General features: G+C 40.8%; 1 protein-coding gene across 2 annotated transcripts in view; it reads left to right on the top strand.

Moving 5' to 3' along the window:
- The first annotated feature begins 12,252 nt into the window (after positions 1 to 12,252).
- Positions 12,253 to 20,814, top strand: part of LOC120043339 (zinc finger protein 184-like) — a 49,472-nt gene continuing 40,910 nt past the window's right edge. For both annotated transcript variants that reach the window (XM_038987963.1, XM_038987965.1), the window contains exon 1: positions 12,253 to 12,523. In XM_038987963.1, coding sequence (XP_038843891.1) covers positions 12,352 to 12,523 — 172 coding nt within the window. In that variant the 5' untranslated portion in view covers positions 12,253 to 12,351. The remainder of the gene's footprint in view (positions 12,524 to 20,814) is intronic.

The raw sequence follows: 20,814 nt of genomic DNA, 5'->3' as shown, positions 1-20,814 counted from the left end.
TTTGATGTCAATTAAAACATTTGATAATGAACAAACAGTAGTGCCTGTATTATGGGAATCTCACAGATCTGCTGTTCAAAGTCTTGATGTTTTCACGTCATTAGAAACAGGAATGTCTGGTTATGTGTAGTAGGGTTGTTATGGTGACCATATTACAGCCACACCAGCAGTCACGAGTCACGAAGGCAGTCAAATTCCACCTGACCGTTTAGTCACGGTAATTAGGCTTCTCCAAGCTCTGATGCTGCTGATGGTCATTAGTAGCCTACCAGCTAACTGCCTGGTACTCAGCACTCTATTGTCCCTCTAAATCACTCTGACATCAATGCAAATGTATTCTAAAATCGAATCAAACACTTCATGAGAGCCCATGTTGCGCAATATGTCAATAAGCTAAGCAATTCCGGGAGAAAACGGAGTGATTGCCTCTACTAAAAAGAGGAGGATCCCATCAGCTTTCCATAGGCTAGGCCTACTATATTTATTTTTAAGCTTTCCTAATATTAACCACATTGCTTATATTTATAACAGGAGCATAACCTACCTGGCTGGCATGAAAATAAACCCCTCGCTATTTAAAGGCATAGATGACATGTCATTTTTCCATCTGCCCCTGTTTCGATACAGGTGCATGTTAATGGTCCATTCTAAATCAAAACAAATGTCACACATATTACTTAGTATATGCAAAGACAAGATTAAATCAAGAATAGTCTGATGGGTGACAAAATTAGCCTATCACTTGTGAATTATATTTCACTTGTGAATGATGCCCAGCATAAGAAACAATGCCTTTCTTTTACGACTTGTTCAATCATAGTCACACAACCTCATGTAGCCTAGCCCATAGGCCTATATGTTTTAATTAGGTTTGTATCACAACTAAAGTGGCCAAATAACAAATTAAAATTTAGCACAATCTACTTTACAAGTGGTGTAAAGCCTAACTGGCATACATAAGCAGCGCGTGAGTTTCAAGTTTGCGGAAGATCATTTTCACCATTAAAAATGCACCTTTATAATAAAAATATTACATGCATAATTGCATTTGCGGTCACTTTTGGTAATGGTGTTTTCCACTAATGGAACATTCACGCTTATAGCCTACTACCATGTGCGCATTGCAGCACTTATAATGTGAAGAAATAGCCTAATAGTTTATTAAACATTTTAAGCTTAACGTTCTGATCTGTTGTGTCAGCCACATTGCATAAAAAAAGGTTTTTTGATGCTTGCATTAATTTGCAATCTATCGCATCCCACAACTGTCCCAGACTATGTTTGGAATATTTATGTCTCGCACAGAATAGAATAGGTCGACTTTTGTACTATAGGGGATAGTAGATTGACATAGGCTAGTGATGTTGCTGTTCTTTAGGCCGACTCATCTTGTTGACTGACGAAAAGTAAATTGTGGACAGTTCTTCCATTATTTTCAATATGCACCTCGGAATTGGAAAAGGACTCGCGCAGTTGCGTCCCCGATGTGTCTGTCTTCACTTGTAGCCTGTGAGAAAGACCCGATCACGTGACTGAGAGCCATGTGAGCTGTGATTCAGAGCGCGTAGCACTCAGGGAGAAGGGCACAACGGCCACTAGCCGCAAAAGGGCATGGATTTTTTAGGGTGCGTTACGGCCACACAAAGGGGATGCCGCTATGGAAGTTGAGGCATTATCAAACGCTTGTCCAATTGTGAATGAGAGACTGATGTAGTGTTTGCAGTCCGTGCAAAAAAACAAAGCAGAGCTCATGCCTTTTCAAGCTAATTTTTTCAAATCATCATTAGTCTCATCATGCAGCCTTAAAATGTATTAAACATAGCCCAATGTTTGTAGAACAACTAAAGTTACATAAATAACTCTAAAGTAAGCATATACAGTTGAAGTCGGAAGTTTACATACACTTAGGTTGGAGTCATTAACTAGTTTTTCAACCCCTCCACAAATTTCTTGTTAACGAACTATAGTTATGGCAAGTCGGTTAGGACATCTACTTTGTGCATGACACAAGTCATTTTGCCAACAATTGTTTACAGACAGATTTTTTTCACTTATAACTCACTGTATCACAATTTCAGTGGGTCAGAAGTTTACATACACAAAGTTGACTGTGCCTTTAAACAGCTTGGAAAATTTCAGAAAATTATGTCTTGGCTTTAGAAGCTTCTGATAGGCTAATTGACATAATTTGAGTCAATTGGAGGTGTACCTATGGATGTATTTCAAGGCCTACCTTCAAACTCAGTGCCTCTGGTTGACATCATGGGATAATCAAAAGAAATCAGCCAAGACCTCAGAAAAGAATTGTAGATCTCCACAAGTTGGGTTCATCCTTGGGAGAAATTTCCAAACGCCTGCAGGTACCACGTTCATCTGTACAAACAATAGTACGCAACTATAAACACCATGGGACCACGCAGCCGTCATACCGCTCAGGAAGGAGACGCGTTCTGTCTCCTAGAGTTGAATGTACTTTGGTGCTAAAAGTGCATATCAATCCCAGAACAGCAAAGGACCTTGTGAAGATGCTGGAGGAAACAGGTACAACAGTATCTATATCCACAGTAAAACGTGTCCTATGTCGACATAACCTGAAAGGCCGCTCAGCAAGGAAGAAGCTACTGCTCCAAAACCGCCATAAAAAATGCCAGACTACGGTTTGCAACTGCACAAAGATCGTACTTTTTGGAGAAATGTCCTCTGGTCTGATGAAACAAAAATAGAACTGTTTGGCCATAATGACCATCGTTATGTTTGGAGGAAAAAGGGCCGAAGCCGAAGAACACCATCCCAACTGTGCAGCACGGGGGTGGCAGCATCATGTTGTGGGGATGCTTTGCTGCAGGAGGGACTGGTGCACTTCACAAAATAGATGACATCATGAGGCAGGAGAATTACATGGATATAATGAAGCAACATCAGTCAGGAAGTTAGAGCTTGGTCACAAATGGGTCTTCCAAATGGACAATTGATTTATTTTACCTTTATTTAACTCGGTAAGTCAGTTAAGAACAAATTCTTATTTTCAATGACACCTAGGAACAGTGGGTTAACTGCCTTGTTCAGGGACAGAACAACAGATTTGTACCTTGTCAGCTCAGGGATTTGATCTTGCAATCTTGCAGTTACTAGCCAAACACTCTAACCACTATGCTATGCTGCCACCCCAAGCATACTTCCAAAGTTGTGGCAAAATGGCTTAAGGACAAAAAAGTCAAGGTATTGGAGTGGCCATCATAAAGCCCTGACATCAATCCTATAGAAAGTTTGTGAGAACTTTGTGGGGAGAACTGAAAAAGCGTTTGCGAGCAAGGAGCCCTACAAACCTGACTTAGTTACACCAGCTCTGTCAGGAGGAATGGGCCAAAATTCACCCAACTTGTTGTGGAAGGCTACCCGAAATGTTTGACCCATGTTAAACAATTTAAAGGCAATGCTACCAAATACTAATTGAGTGTATGTAAACTTCTGACCCACTGGGAATGTGATGAAATAAATCATTCTCTCTACTATTATTCTGACATTTCACATTCTTAAAATAAAGTGGTGATCCTAATTGACCTAAGACAGGGAATTTTTACTAGGAATAAATGTCAGGAATTGTGAAAAACTGAGTTTAAATGTATTTGGCTAAGGTGTATGTAAACTTCTGACTTCAATTGTAGGTGTACCTATTTCATTGTTAACCACTCAACACAGAATAGCCACATGTGCGCACTCCCCCAAATCATTTGGAGACAATATCCTTTCTATTTTATTCAGCTTTGTTCAATTGTATTCTTCATACTATAAGGAAATCTTGTTTGCTCAATGAACTAGTGTAGCCCACAGCCATTTGGCATCGCCAGATCAGGATCTAACATAAGGACAACTCAGACATTTTCTTCATATCATGCCTCTTTAGACCTGTCTAAAATAAATAATGGATTTATTGTGAAGGTGTAGGCTATATTACATGGATTTATTAAAATGGTTTATAGGCTTTGATTTGTGCTTTTATGTTAGTTAACCGTCAATTACCCTGAGACCAACAGTTATTTGCTTGACTGTCACCGGCTGACAAAATTTCGTGACTGCCTCAGCCCTAGTTATGTGCTTTGAAATATGCAGCAAACATTTCCAACCAAGTTTTGAAACCTACTGGAGTGATGAGGGTCTTAGCTTTCTGTAGGTATTACATTTATTTCCCAACTCTAATTAGCACCGTTTGAACCGGAGTAGTCCTAGTACGTAGTTTATACATTTTTCACTAGTTCTCTGAGATAGACCCATAGCCTAGTCCACGGAGCACGGGACACACCAATAGGTCTATATAGAGGCTACATCATTGGCTATATAGAGGCAACGTCATTGGCTATATAGAGGCAACGTCATTGACTATATAGAGGCAACGTCATTGGCTATATAGAGGCAACGTCATTGGCTATATAGAGGCAACGTCATTGGCTATATAGAGGCAACGTCATTGGCTATAATGAGGCAACGTCATTGGGTATATAGAGGCAACGTCATTGGCTATATAGAGGCAACGTCATTGGCTATATAGAGGCAACGTCATTGGGTATAATGAGGCAACATCATTGCGTATAATGAGGCAACATCATTGGATATAATGAGGCAACATCATTGGGTATATAGAGGCAACGTCATTGGCTATATAGAGGCAACATCATTGGGTATAATGAGGCAACATCATTGGGTATAATGAGGCAACATCATTGGATATAATGAGGCAACATCATTGGGTATATAGAGGCAACATCATTGGGTATATAGAGGCAACATCATTGGGTATATAGAGGCAACATCATTGGGTATATCGAGGCAACATCATTGGGTATATAGAGGCAACATCATTGGGTATATAGAGGCAACATCCTTGGGTATATAGAGGCAACATCATTGGGTATATAGAGGCAACATCATTGGGTATAATGAGGCAACATCATTGGGTATAATGAGGCAACATCATTGGATATAATGAGGCAACATCATTGGGTATATAGAGGCAACGTCATTGGGTATATAGAGGCAACGTCATTGGCTATATAGAGGCAACGTCATTGGGTATATAGAGGCAACATCCTTGGGTATATAGAGGCAACATCATTGGGTATAATGAGGCAACATCATTGGGTATAATGAGGCAACGTCATTGGATATAATGAGGCAACATCATTGGGTATATAGAGGCAACATCATTGGCTATATAGAGGCAACATCATTGGCTATATAGAGGCAACGTCATTGGCTATATAGAGGCAACGTCATTGGCTATATAGAGGCAACGTCATTGGCTATATAGAGGCAACGTCATTGGGTATATAGAGGCAACATCCTTGGGTATATAGAGGCAACGTCATTGGATATAATGAGGCAACATCATTGGGTATATAGAGGCAACATCATTGGCTATATAGAGGCAACATCATTGGCTATATAGAGGCAACGTCATTGGCTATATAGAGGCAACGTCATTGGCTATATAGAGGCAACGTCATTGGCTATATAGAGGCAACGTCATTGGCTACATAGAGGCAACGTCATTGGTGACATAGAGGCAACGTCATTGGCTACATAGAGGCAACGTCATTGGCTATATAGAGGCAACGTCATTGGCTATATAGAGGCAACGTCAGTGGGTATAATGAGGCAACGTCATTGGCTACATAGAGGCAACGTCATTGGCTACATAGAGGCAACGTCATTGGCTATATAGAGGCAACGTCATTGGGTATATAGAGGCAACATCATTGGGTATATAGAGGCAACGTCATTGGGTATAATGAGGCAACATCATTGGGTAGTATGCTGCAAAGTTTTTAAAGACATTACATTTACTGTTAGATTAATTCATTACACTGCTAACTAGCAGTACAAAGCAATCTAGCTCATGGATTTTGAGTTTCCACTTGGTGATTAGCCTCAAGTGGTTGAGCCTATGTAATATGTGTACACAAAAATAGGTACGCAAATTCCTCTCTATTGAACTAAATAAATATGCAAATCTGGAGCCCTATTTTGACAATAGCCTAATTGCACCAAACATTCATTCCTAACACTGGATTATGTTACACATCAAAATATCTTTACCTTCCATTCCTGTTTGGACATGTTAAATGAAACAACATATTTCTTGAATCCTACCGTCTCAATAACTGTTTATAATTTTTTTTTATATTGCCTACCATTCTACAACAGTTGGCGCAGAACTGCTGAAAATTCATTTTAAATGACTGATTCTAGCTGTGAAAGATTCCAAAAAGAGGCCAATTATTTCCGGTCCGGTACCGTCGCTCTGAGAGATTCAGCGGGCTACTGGCATTACACACCTGGCTAAAAGACTACTGTAGCTCTGTTGGTATTACTTTTATATTATATATTTTTGGAAACAGAAGATGATCTATGGGAATGACGGAGTCCATCCAAATCTTGGCTCCTGGACTGTGTACCCGCATTTCAAGGCTGCGTTGAGACAATGACTTATCAGTGACCCAAGTCCTGCTCAGATAATCCCTACCATTGTGTTGTTGAGCTGTCGTAGTGCTGCTGCAAATGTACATTGTTCCAGGGGCATTGGCAGTCATAACGTAAGTAACCTAATTTATGTCCCTCTAACTCCCCTAAATGCATATGTCAATCCTATAGCTATTGTATGCAGTAATCATGAACCTGAGTTATACTGTTAGCACTGATGTGGTTTGCCCTAATAGGAATTCCACTGTGTGCAGCTCACCTGCACTATCAGCTCAAACATAAATAACATTGTCATGTCTACCTCTGATAAGCGTCCCAGTAGAGCAATAAAAACAATAAAGAAACCCAGAAAAGTGCTAAAAATAGCCCACATTAACATATGTAGACTAAGAAACAAGGTTCATGAAATTGATAACTTGCTAGTAACAGATATGTACTGACTATCTCTGAAACTCACTTAGATAATATCTTTGATGATACAGTGGTAGCAATACATGGTTTCAACATCTTCAGAAGAGACAGGAATGCCAATGGTGGAGGTGTTGCTGTTTATGTTCAGAGTCATATTCCTGTAAAGCTTAGCTGTTGAAGTAATATGGCTACAGTTTCACCTGCCCCACCTAAAGCCCATTTTTGTGGGAAGCTGCTATAGACCACCAAGTGCTAACAGTCAGTATCTGGATAATATGTGTGACATGCTTGATAATGTATGTGATATCAATAGAGAGGTATATTTTGCTCTAAATCTGCTCTAAAGCAGCATCCAAATCCATAGGATGTAGTGATCACAATATAGTTGCCATATCTAGGAAAACCAAAGTTCAAAAGGCTGGGCCTAATGTAGTGTATAAGAGGTCATATAATACGTTTTGTCGGGATTCCTATGTAGGAAATGTAAAGAATATTTGCTGGTCTGTGGTGTGTAATAAGGAGCAACCTGCACTTGACAGATTTATTAAATGTTTTATTCCAGTTACTAATAAGCTATTACAAAATTAAGATAATTACTGTTAAAACGATGAAATCCCTGTGTTTTCGATGATGAATTGAACATTTTTATGGTTGAGAGGGATGAGGCAAAAGGAATGGCAAATAAGTCTGGCTTCACAGCCGATTGGCAAACATACTGTAAATTGAGAAATCATGTCACTAAACTGAACAAAAAGAAGAAGAAACTTGACTATGAAACAAAGATAAATGAAGAATGAGAGTAAAAAGCTTTGCGGCACCTTAAATTAAATTTTGGTCAAAAAGGCAAACTCAGCTCTATCATTTATTGAATCAGATGGCTCATTCATCCCAAAACCCACTGATATTGCCAACTACTTTAATGTTTTCATTGGCAAGATTAGCAAATTTAGGCATGACATGCCAACAACAAATTCTGAACCTATACATCCATGCATAACTGACCAAATTATGAAAGACAAGCATTGCAATTTAGAATTTTGTAAAGTGAGTGTGGAACAGGTGAAAAAATGATTGTTGTCTATCAACAATGACAAGCCACCTGGATTTGACAACTTAGATGAATGATAGTGAACTATATTGCCACTCCTATTGGCCATCTCTTCTATCTAAGCCTACAGGAACGTGTGTTCCCCCAGGCCCGGAGGGAAGAAAACGTTATTCCGCTACCCAAGAATAGCACGTACCCTTTACTGGCTCAAACAGCCAAGCAATCAGCCAATCAGCTTGTTACCAACCCTTAGTAAACTGTTGGGGAAAGTTTGACCAGATACAATGTTATTTCACAGTAAGCAAATTAACCACAGATTCTCAGCAGGCTCATAAGGAAGGGCATTCAACATGTACAGTGCCTTTGGAAATTATTCAGACCCCTTGACTTTTTCCACATTTTGTTACATTACAGCCTTATTCTAAAATTTATTAAATTGTGGGTTTTTTTCATCATCAATCTACACACAATACCCCATAATGACAAGATGTTCGATCGGGTTCAAGTCTGGGCTCTGGCTGGGCCACTCAAGGACATTGAGTCTTGTCCTGAAGCCAGTCGTGCGTTGTCTTGGCTGTGTGCTTAGGGTTGTTGTCCTGTTGGAAGGTGAACCTTCGCCCCAGTCTGAGGTCCTGAGCGCTCTGGAGCAGGTTTTCATGAAGGATCTCTCTGTACTTTGCTCTGTTCATTTTTGCCTCGATCCTGACTAGTCTCCCAGTCTCTTCCGCTGAAAAACATCCCCACAACATGATGCTGCCACCACTAGGGCTGTGGCGGTCACGAAATTTCGTCAGTCGGTAATTGACCGTTAATTAACATAAAAGTACAAATCAAAGCCTACAAACCATTTTAAAAAGTCTAATAAATCCATGTAATATAGCAGGATTTGGACAATACTTGTAGGAAAGCAAAGCAATTCTGGATCATTCATGTTCTGGGTTTCAGATAAATAGATGTGTGATTAATTTTTTTCTCCCCCTTTTCCGTCACAAAGTATAATGGATTTATACTATATTCCAGTTGGGGACGGTATTGCAACATATTAGATGCCAACCGCCGTTAAACCCCACCGAAGAAGAAAAATAATAATGCAGAAGTGAAACTCCTTGCGGGTTTCTTTTGTTTGTGACCGGCATTCTGTCTTCGTGGACGAAGGCAGTGCCTAAAGGAATATCCAACGCTCATTCGACTGAAATATGCCTAAACTGCAGTCATTGCGTGATATTTTAAATTAGCATTTAAGGGTGGCTGCTGTGGAGAATTTAGGAGCCGTTGAGAAAATGGTAGCAGAGTACAAGGTCGGAGGAGAATGTTCTCGACTTTCTACAGCTGCCGCAGCATATTGTCTGGCTATGGTTAAAGTCGAACTAACAGCGTTTTAAGTGCTTTGCAGATATGAAACAGACAATCATATCAGTCAATATCAAATCTCCAGTTTATGCTCTAAATCCAACTTCATAGAAGGTTTTAAAAATAGGTTATATTTGACTCAATATTCTATTCTGTTGTCAGAATAGATGGATTCAGTTCAATGCATGATTCATATAATTCACCACTATAATTCACCAATTTCTTGGTAGTCCCAAAAATATTGGGACCTTTGAATGTTAAAGATGCAATATACATATTCTATTTTATTTGTCACATCCCTGGTCTGAACCTCTTGACTAGGTTAAGGTCGCTACATTACCCCCTTCCATCTATAACAAGCTCCTCTTGTGTACACGCGTCTCTGATGGCCTCACGGGCACCATCACTCTTCTGAGGCAATGTAGCGAATTCAGAGAGTAGCCTCGACCTGGTCTCGAACCAAGGTCCAGTCCTACTGTCAAGCTAATACCTTAACCGTTACACCAAGAGGTGTTGCTAGGTGTTGGGTTAAGGTTGCTAGGTGTTGGGTTAACTTCTCTGGGATAGGTGGGACGGTAGCGTCCCACTTGGCCAAAATCCAGAAAAAATGTAGCGCACCAAATTCAAATATATTATTATAAAAATCAATCTTTCATGAAATCACACATGAAAGACACCAAATTAAAGCTACACATGTTGTGAATCCATGTTGTGAGTCTGATTTCAAAAAGGATTTACGGGGAAAGCACACCAAACAATTATGTTAGCTCAGTACATAGCCACAGAAAAACACAGCCATTTTCCCAGCAAAAGATAGTACTCACAAAAAGCAGAAATAAAGATAAAATTAATCACTAACCTTTGATGATCTTCATCAGATGACACTCATAGGACATCATGTTACACAATACATTTATGTTTTGTTCGATAATGTGCATATTTATATCCACAAATCTCGGTTTACATTGCCGCCATGTTCAGAAATGCCTCCAAAATATCCGTAGTAATTGCATAGAGCCACGTCAAATAACAGAAATACTCATCATAAACTTTGATGAAAGATACATGTTTTACACAGAATTAAAGATACACTTGTTCTTAATGCAATCGCATTAACCAGTTAGGCCAGTTGAGATCAAGTTCTCATTTACAACTGCGACCTGGCCAAGATAAAGCAAAGCAGTGCGACAAAAACAACAACACAGAGTTACACATAAACAAACGTACAGTCAATAACACAACAAGCATTTCTCCAAGAGTGTTTGCCATCAATTCTGACCCAATTCTACTCATTCATGAAATCTTACATTTGATCTTGTATAGAGCAATGCTGTACAGTTGACCCCTGATGAAGAATTGATTATCTCAGATCATTCTATGCTTATGATAACCAGTGTTTGTGTACATGTAGTTACAGTGGCATGTATTCATGGGTGCCAAGGGCAGCCAGGCTTCCCCCCAAAATTGACAGAGAAAAAAATACATACAATACATACAAAATATTGTTTTTCTTTCGTCTCTCTGTGTTTAATACATTTCCTTCGATTTGCAAGCGGCTTAATGTGTCTCACCGGAGAAATCATCCTAGTAAACAAAACAGCGTCCCTCTGTCTCAGTACGTGAAGCGTATCTATCTGATGCTGTCTGGTCAGAAAGAGTATGACATTGTTGCCTCCCGTAGCAATGAATGCAAGGGAAGCCAGCAAGCATTTGGCCTCCCTTCTTAAAAATAACAGCTAATCGGCTATGAGATAAACTGAGTGAGCTCAGCTCTGAATGGTCCTGGCGCACCAAAAAGAGTGTTTAGGCAAGCCAGTTTGGATTTGGCTTCAGACCAATCACATCACAAGCCAAACGTCATTATTGACAGAAAAAAAATTAAATTGTTGCATCTCCTTGTGTTGTCATCCTCTATTGGCTAGCTAAATTTGTTTCTTTCCGAAATTAGCCATTGATGGAGGTAGGGATTTGGACTTGTTGTTTAACTCTCATTATTTGTTCTGGCCAATGATTATAACGGCGATTCTGATCCAACCATAAATGTTTACATTGTGCCCCTGGGCTGAGAGGATGGAAGTTCAACATATAGCTAGATGTAGTGTGCTAATGTTAACTAGCTGGCCTGGTGCATTGTTGCCCTTGAAAGGAAGTTAGGCTAGCATTTTAGTAAGGTAGCCTAAGACAACAAAACCTAAAAGTGTGTACTGCATGACAGAGTGTTAAGAGCATTAGTCAACATGAAAGAGGAGGATGGTATTGGCTTTTCTCTGCAAGTAGGGTGAGTCAACATGTTTTTTCTACTTGCACGCACACACACAGAAATCAATATCATGGACAGCCACATCACATTTAGCTTACGTTGATTGGACTAAATCGTTTTTGTTTTCTTTTAGTTGTCACTGTAAGTGTAGTTGAAATGGTGCTGGAATAGTGCTGTTTTCTTTGCAACTTGCAGTAACACTGTGGTTCTAAATCAATAGTTGTTTAGTGGCCCGAAAATGTCTGAAACATTAACTTGCTTGACCATGCTGAAGGTCAGGTAACTGTTTGTAACATGCAATATTCTTTGAGGACTTCACCAAACAGAGGTTGCTCTTCGTTTTTTTATGAAGCATAGGTGTGGTTGAATTTATTCTGCCACTGTGTCTTCTTATTGTCTTGGCCTTTATTTAGACCTATATATCACGGTCGCAACGCGTATGAACTAAAAGGTTATAGAGCAAACAACTCAATTATCACCACACATAGATTGTAATATGGCTTCTTTTTTTTCCTGGATTGGCTTCCCATGTGATTTTACCTACGCACCGCTACTGTGTAGTTATCGTTTTCCTTTACTACTGGTCTGTAAACTGCTTTGCACAGTATTCAACTCCCATCTAGCTGGCGGCGCTGTTGTGTTTTTCTGGGCTCGCCAGCCACTAGAACAAACGATTTTGTAAGATTCCTTGACTAGAACACGGAAGTAAGATTAGAAACGAGTTTGTTTTGGCAATAATTTAGTGGAGTAAAAATAAGACATACTGACTGAACTGAATAGACGACCCAACTCTCATTCGACTGAAATGTCTAAACTACAGTTGTTGCGTTTGTTTTTAAATGAGCGCTTAACGGCGGCTGCTGTGGAGATTTTCGGGGCAGTTGAGAAAACGGTAGAGGAATACCAGGAGGAGAACGATCGGCTACGGAGACTGCTGCGGAATCGAATCACACCGGAGATAAAACTATGTAGAATAGGTTAGTATGTAGATCTACTGATAGCTAGCTGTAGTTGAAGGCCTGGTTTTGCAATAGCGATGGAATTTAAGCTTACGAGTGTTTTTAAGATGCATCGTTCCTATAAGGTTTCTACTAGTTACCACAGCCACAAAGTCAAAATTGGCTATATCGTAAAAATTCATGAAAACCAACATTTAATTTTTGGTCTTCATTTAAGGTTAGGCATAAGGTTAGCACTGTGGTTAAGGTTAGGTTTAAATTAACGTTTTAAGAAGAGAAATTGAAGAAATGGGCGGGGTTTATGACTTTGTGGATGTGGTAACTTGTGACAACCTTCCTAAAACGGCCGAAGATGTCACATACGTTTCCAAAAACACCAAGCAGAGAGAACATTCACTAGTGCGTCGTTGGAGTGCGTGTCGATAGAACTACATATAGGATCGAAAGAAAGTCAGCCCTGCTCTCAGATCAGCTTTCTCTATTCAAATCTTACTTTAATATTGAATTGTTTCACAATACTGACGACGGATCAGATCAGCTCCTAGAGAGATATTACCGCCTAGGGCAGAGTGGGGTAAATGGAGCCGCCCTTGTTTACAGGTTTCATGAAGCTTGTCTCTAAACCGAAGTTGATAAATGGAAGATTATATATTACATCAGTTAGGGTCTCTATGGGTTTCAATATGAGGTCTTAAACCTGGCATGAAAGTGGACCTTTGTAGCTGTGTGGGCTAATATAAAGGGGGTTCGATTAATCTGGCCCGGGGTATCCCCGGGCTATGGCCTGTCACGTCATCGTGCGAAAGCGGGGAGGGAAGAGTGACCTCAAATTCGAACAGTAATCTGCACCATTGTGACATCTTGTCAACGAGGCAGCATGGTAGGGTACTAGGGTGTAACTAGACCCCCTAAGAACAATGTCTAATTGCTGACAATTAGACATTGGGGGGGGGGGGGGGGAATAGTATGTGGATGAAGGTCACGCTTAGGTGAATAAACTATTAAGGGAAATAAATGGCTACGGTTACAGTTGACACTTTTTTTAGTTACACCCCCCCTCAAATGAGTGGTGCTTTACAAAAAATAAGAAATATCACATTTACATGGTCACAAATAAAGCTATCCCCAGTCAAATTGGAGCACAACTCATGAGCCCACCTCCTGCACTGCTCACACCTAATCCAGTCCCCACCTGTGACTGAAAACGGGGAGAGGTGCCAATTGAAAAGCTCTCTCTTAAAAACATAGCTAGCTAGTGGAAACATTTCAACTGCAATTAAGTTACATTATCTTTTTACTGTATTTTACCTCAGACGATCTGGTAGTAAGGTTGCTAGCTAACTATCTGGCTAGCATTTATTGCTAGTGAAGTTGCTAGCTAGCAAGTTAGCATACACTGGTCATTGTCTAGATGACAGGTAGAAACATATTCATAACCATAAAGAGGTAACTAGTCCCTGGGGGGGGGGGGGGGGGGTTGCCAGGGGGGGGGGTTGCCCCAAACACACTCATCCAACATATTACTACTTTACTCAAAAATGATCTAACATTTTCTCTCTAAACAAGTGGATTATTTATCTTAAGGGTTTCCTACTTGTATATTTAAAAAAACAATTATAGATCAAACTTCATTGGAATATGTCTACAACTTTTTCAAAATGTCAAAAAAACTAGGTCAATTTACCACAAAATTGTTTTGTTAAAGTATCTCCAAATGCTGTGATTACACAGAGGAATTTTTTGGAACTAGGCCTAATCAATCAACAACAGAAATCTGGAAGAAGCCTTAGACTCTATTCCAGACCTTCCACTGTAGGCTTACACAGCACAGCCATTGGTTAAGCAGCACACAGTAAAACTGTTTTTATCAGCAAGATCAGAGCAGGCCGGGGCTCAGGGTGGGAATATCCATTGCCGTGTGTAATGCAGCCTCGTTTTTTATTTACAACCTGGTTGTCTGCTTTCCTACAGACACTGGGATACAAATTTACCTTTCAGCAGGACAATAACCTAAAACACCAGGCCAAATATACACTGGAGTTGCTTACCAAGACTGTATTGAATGTACCTGAGTGGCATAAGTTACTGTTTTTACTTAGATCAGCTTGAAAATCTATGTCAAGACTTGAAAATGGCTGTCTAGCAATGAGCAACAACCAACTTGACAGAACTTAATTTTTTTGAAATATTGTAATATTTTGAACTATTGTTCAATCCATGTGTGCAAAGCTCTTAGACTTACCCAGAAAGACTCACAGCTGTAATCGACTCCAAAGGTGATTCTAACAGGTATTGACTCATGTACATTAGATACATTTCTGTATATATTAACAAACATTTCGAGAAAAAAAAAAATCACATTGTCATTATGGCATATTGTGTGCATGTGTGTGATGGCGTATGGTGTGTGATGGCGTATTGTGTGTAGATGACACTATTCAAATCAAATTTATTCATAAAGCCCTTCTTACATCAGCTGATATCTTAAAGTGCTGTACAGACAGCCAGCCTAAAACCCCAAACAGCAAGCAATGCAGGTGTAGAAGCACGGTGTCTAGGAAAAACTCCCTAGAAAGGCGAAGAAACCTAGAGAGGAACCAGGCTATGAAGGGTGGCCAGTCCTCTTCTGGCTGTGCCTGGTGGAGATTATAACAGAACATGGCCAAGATGTTCATAGATGACCAGCAGGGTCAAATAATAATAATCACAGTGGTTGTCGAGGGTGTAACAGGTCAGCACCTCAGGAGTAAATGTCAGTTGGCTTTTCATAGCCAATCATTCAGAGTATCTCTACCACTCCTGCTGTCTCTAGAGAGTTGAAAACAGCAGGTCTGGGACAGGTAGCATGTCCGGTGAACAGGTCAGGGTTCCATAGCCGCAGGCAGGACAGTTGAAACTGGAGCAGCAGCACAGCCAGGTGGACTGGGGACAGCAAGGAGTCATCAGGCCAGGTAGTCCTGAGGCATGGTCCTAGGGCTCAGGTCCTCCGAGAGAAAGAAAGAAAGAGAATTAGAGAGGGTATACTTAAATTCACACAGGACACCGGATAAGACAGGAGAAATACTCCAGATATAACAGACTGACCCTAGCCCCCCGACACATTAAATACTGGAGGCTGAGACAGGAGGGGTCGGGAGACACTGTGGCCCCGTCCGACGATACCCCCGGACAGGGCCAAACAGGCAGGATATAACACCACCCACTTTGCCAAAGCACAGCCCCCACACCACTAGAGGGATATCTTCAACCACCAACTTACCATCCTGAGACAAGGCCGAGTATAGCCCACAAAGATCTACGCCACGGCACAAAGGGGGGCGCCAACCCAGACAGGAAGATCACGTCAGTGATTCAACCCACTCAAGTCACGCACCCCTCCTAGGGACGGCATGGAAGAGCACCAGTAAGCCAGTGACTCAGCCCCTGTAATAGGGTTAGAGGCAGAGAGTCCCAGTGGAGAGAGGGGAACCGGCCAGGCAGAGACAGCAAGGGCGGTTCGTTGCTCCAGTGCCTTTCCGTTCACCTTCACACTCCTGGGCCAGACTACATTCAATTATAGGACCTACTGAAGAGAAGAGTCTTCAACACTTAAAGGTTGAGACCGAGTCTGCGTCTCTCACATGGGTAGGCAGACCATTCCATAAAAATGGAGCTCTATAGGAAAAAGCCCTGCCTCCAGCTGTTTGCTTAGAAATTCTAGGGACAATTAGGAGGCCTGCGTCTTGTGACCGTAGCGTACGTGTAGGTATGTACGGCAGGACCAAATCGGAAAGATAGGTAGGAGCAAGCCCATGTAATGCTTTGTAGGTTAGCAGTAAAACCTTGAAATCAGCCCTTGCCTTAACAGGAAGCCAGTGTAGAGAGGCTAGCACTGGAGTAATATGATCAAATTTTTTGGTTCTAGTCAAGATTCTAGCAGCCGTGTTTAGCACTAAATGAAGTTTATTTAGTGCTTTATCCGGGTAGCCGTAAAGTAGAGCATCGCAGTAGTCTAACCTAGAAGTGACAAAAGCATGGATAAATGTTTCTGCGTCATTTTTGGACAGAAAGTTGGTGATTTTTGCAATGTTACGTAGATGGAAAAAAGCTGTCCTTGAAACAGTCTTGATATGTTCGTCAAAAGAGAGATCAGGGTCCAGAGTAACGCCGAGGTCCTTCACAGTTTTATTTGAGACGACTGTACAACCATCAAGTTTAATTGTCAGATTCAACAGAAGATCTCTTTGTTTCTTGGGACTTAGAACAAGCATCTCTGTTTTGTCCGAGTTTAAAAGTAGAACATTTGCAGCCATCCACTTCCTTATGTCTGAAAAACAGGCTTCCAGCGGCGGCAATTCTGGGGCTTCACCATGTTTCATCGAAATGTACAGCTGTGTGCCATCCGCATAGCAGTGAAAGTTAACATTATGTTTCTGAATGACATCACCAAGAGGTAAAATATATAGAGAAAACAATAGTGGTCCTAAAACGGAACCTTGAGGAACACCGAAATTTACAGTTGATTTGTCAGAGGACAAACCATCCACAGAGACAAACTGATATCTTTCCGACAGATAAGATCTAAACCAGGCCAGAACTTGTCTGTGTAGACCAATTTGGGTTTCCAATCTCTCCAAAATAATGTCCATACTGTCTCTACACACCACCATATGCATACTGTATATAGTTTCACTGAGTGTACAAAACATTAGGAACACCTTGCAATATTGAGTTGTACCCCCCCCTTTTGCCTTCAGAACAGTCTCAATTCGTCGGGACATGGGCTCTACAAAGTGTCTAAAGAGTTCCACAGGGATGCTGGCCCATGTTGACTCCAATGCTTCCCACAGTTGTGTCAAATTGGCTTTGTCCTTTGGGTGGTGGACTATTCTTCATACACACAGGAAACTGTTGAGTGTGAAAAAACCCAGCAGTGTTGCAGTTCTTGACACACTCAAACCGTTGCGCCTGGCACCTACTACCACCTACTACCATACCCTGTTCAAAGGCACTTCAATATTTTGTCTTGCCCATTCACCCTCTGAATGGCACACATACACAATCCATGTCTCAATTGCCTCAAGGCTTAAACATCCTTATTTAACCTGGCTCCTCTCCTCAATATTAGGAAAGTGTTCTTAATGTTTTGAATACTCTGTTTATTTATCTGCTGATGATTTGTCTATCTGGTAAAAAATCACTAATACCTCCCTCTGGTGGTATGGATAACCTTGTAATTATGTCTCCAGAGAAACCTGGAGTCAAATGAAGGTCCTATTTCTCAAATTACTATAGGCGGAATTAGATGTTTTGGCTGGGGTCAAAATGACTCCAATGGACTTTTTTTTTTACAAAGTCCATATTGATACAGAAACATTAAACAATAATTAAGATTCATGAAGAACAAGTTGATTGACAAAGTCATGAAACATTTGAAGAATTGAATAAACCATTGGACTATGATAAAAAATATTCCTCAAGGTTAAAAGAATAGCCACTATTACCACATTAACTGGGCATGATTAAATAGTTGTCTTTGTCATAAAAAACGGATTGAAATGGGATATAGGCAGGGGCATAACTTAGCCCAGCTTCTAGACAGACATTGTATTTGCTTCAGACAGGAAGTAGAACGAAGAGAGTGGGCGCAAACTAGGATTGCACATTTTGGGGAATATACAGAGAAAACTTTCCATGTGAATTAACGGGAAATAGATTTCCAAATAATATTATTACCATTTAAATGTAGATGTTTTTTGCATTGGATATATTTATCATATCATATGGAGACAGAAAAATAAACCTTTTACCTTATCATAAATAGACATAATTGCAAATGATTAAATCCTTCCAATAGCAATAAATAAAAACTTTATTTTTTATTTTTTAGAATTTAACTTTAATTAAATGAGTTGACTCTTCACATGGGATGATTTCACTGAACAACACAAGAAAGGGAATATTGAATGATCCCGAATGATACATCACGTCTCCCAAAAACGTTTTCAACATACATCTGTAAAATGATAGTCTAGAAACTAAAGCTTTGATTGTCTTCCTCTCAGGCTTCCATGTCTTCTCCCTGGACTTCCTCAATGTCCACCTCTTGAACATCAGACTCTGAGGCCCCATCTTCACTGTCACTTTCCAACCTAGTTGAGGATGGCTCGTTGTCAGGCTCAAAAAGCCTCAAATTTGCCCGGATGGCCACCAATTTTTCAACCCTTGTATTGGTCAGCCTATTGCGTGCTTTGGTGTGTGTGTCCGCACACAAGGACCAATTGCGCTCTGATGTTGGTGGGATTTGGAGGATGATGTTGGCAACAGGGGAAAGAGCCTCAGATCCACAAAGTCCCTTCCACCAGGTGGCTGATGAGATATGTTGGCACGACTGCCATATTGCATCTCCATCCCAAAGCCCTTGCTTGAAAGTGTACTTCGCCAGACTGCCAAGAACCGTGGCCTCATCCAGGCCAAGGTGGCGAGACACGGTAGTGATGACACCATAGGCCTTGTTGATTTCAGCACCAGACAGGATGCTCTTGCCAGCATACTTGGGGTCCAACAACTTCAGGCAGAAGTCTTCACGCCTTTTCATGTATTTCAGAACTGCAGTTTCCTCTGCTTAGAGCAACAGTGCAGTGGGCAGGGCAGTACGGATTTCTTCTCTTACATCTGCAAGCAGAGTCTGAACATCAGACAGGATGGCATTGTCTCCCTCAATCCATGCAATGGCTACTGCTATAGGTTTCAGGAGTTTCAGGCTGCTTACCACTCTCTCCCAAAATTCATCATCCAGGAGGATCCTCTTGATGGAGCGGCCCATATCGGCAGACTGTGATATGGGCATTTCTTGGAGAGACTCCTTCCCCTCCAGGAGACTGTCAAACATGATGACAACACCACCCCAACGGGTGTTGCTGGGCAGCATCAATGTGGTGCTCTTATTCTTCTCACTTTGCTTGGTGAGGTAGATTGCTGCTATAACCTGATGACCCTTCACATACCAGACCATTTCCTTGGCTCTCTTCAATGCTTGAGCAGCACAGCCAATGATTTGATGTGAGGGTAGGACTCCTCCACTTTAGACCAAGCAGCCTTCATGTTCGCAGCATTGTCTGTCACCAGTGCAAATACCTTCTGTGGTCCAAGGTCATTGACGGCCTTCAGCTCATCTGCAATGTAGAGACCGGTGTGTCTGTTGTTCCTTGTGTCTGTGCTCTTGTAGAATACTGGTTTAGGGGTGGAGATGATGTAGTTAATTATTCCTTGCCCACGAACATTCAACCACCCATCAGAGATTATTGCAATACAGTCTGCTTTCCCTATGATTTGTTTGACCTTCACTTGAACTCTGAACTCTGCATCCAGCAAATTAGTAGATAAAGCATGTCTGGTTGGAGGGGTGTATGCTGGGTGAAGAAGATTCAGAAATCTCTTCCAATACACATTGCCTGTGAGCATCAGAGGTGAACCAGTTGCATACACAGCTCAAGCAAGACATTCATCAGCATTTCTCTGACTACGTTCCTCCATTGAGTCAAAAAAACTTCTGATTCCAGGAGGACCATGAGCTGTTGCTGTCGATAAGGTGTCTGATTCATCATTTTCACCTCGAATAGAAGTAGAGGGACTTTTGTCAGAAGTTGCTTGTTGTGAGTGCTGGGGAACTTTATGCACTTGGCCAGATGATTCTACATCTTTATTGCATTCTTCACATATGATTTGGCACAGTATTTGCAAATGTACACAGCTTTTCCATCTACATTAGCTGCAGTGAAATGTCTCCACACATTAGATAGTGCCTGTGCCATTTTCCTGTAAAGATGAGGAAAAAATGAGTAAATTTTTTTCCATGTATAGGTAAATACAGATAAATGTTTTAAAATGAAACATGTATGGCTCAAGCAAGCTAAAACCCACATGGTAGCAAAAGCTAACTAGCAGAAATTGTTAAAAAGTTAGAAATGACTTAAACACACTTTGCTGTAGGCTACTATTTACTAGTTAACAAAAAATAATGTATGTCATATAAAATATATTCACCCCATCCAGTATTGTAATCAAAACTTACCAGAAAGCATGTAGTCCTTGGCTCAGACAGCGTAGTAGTGTGGGCTCAATAGCATCTCATTAGTGTGCAAGATCTTGAGAATCAGCTGTACATGTGATGGAAGAATACAATGTGCATGCAGAGGGTTGCAATTCCATTGAATTGGGGATTGTTTAACCAAAATATGCCACAAGATCTAGAATTGCCTTGTGTATCCCACAAAAAAAAGGTTCACTGTTATAAGCTAACTTTTTTGATGAAATTAAGCAAAATTCCC

The sequence above is a fragment of the Salvelinus namaycush genome, unplaced genomic scaffold (assembly GCF_016432855.1).
Source record: "Salvelinus namaycush isolate Seneca unplaced genomic scaffold, SaNama_1.0 Scaffold9, whole genome shotgun sequence".
Lineage (NCBI taxonomy): Eukaryota > Metazoa > Chordata > Actinopteri > Salmoniformes > Salmonidae > Salvelinus > Salvelinus namaycush.
This window is presented reverse-complemented; position numbering and strand designations above follow the sequence as displayed.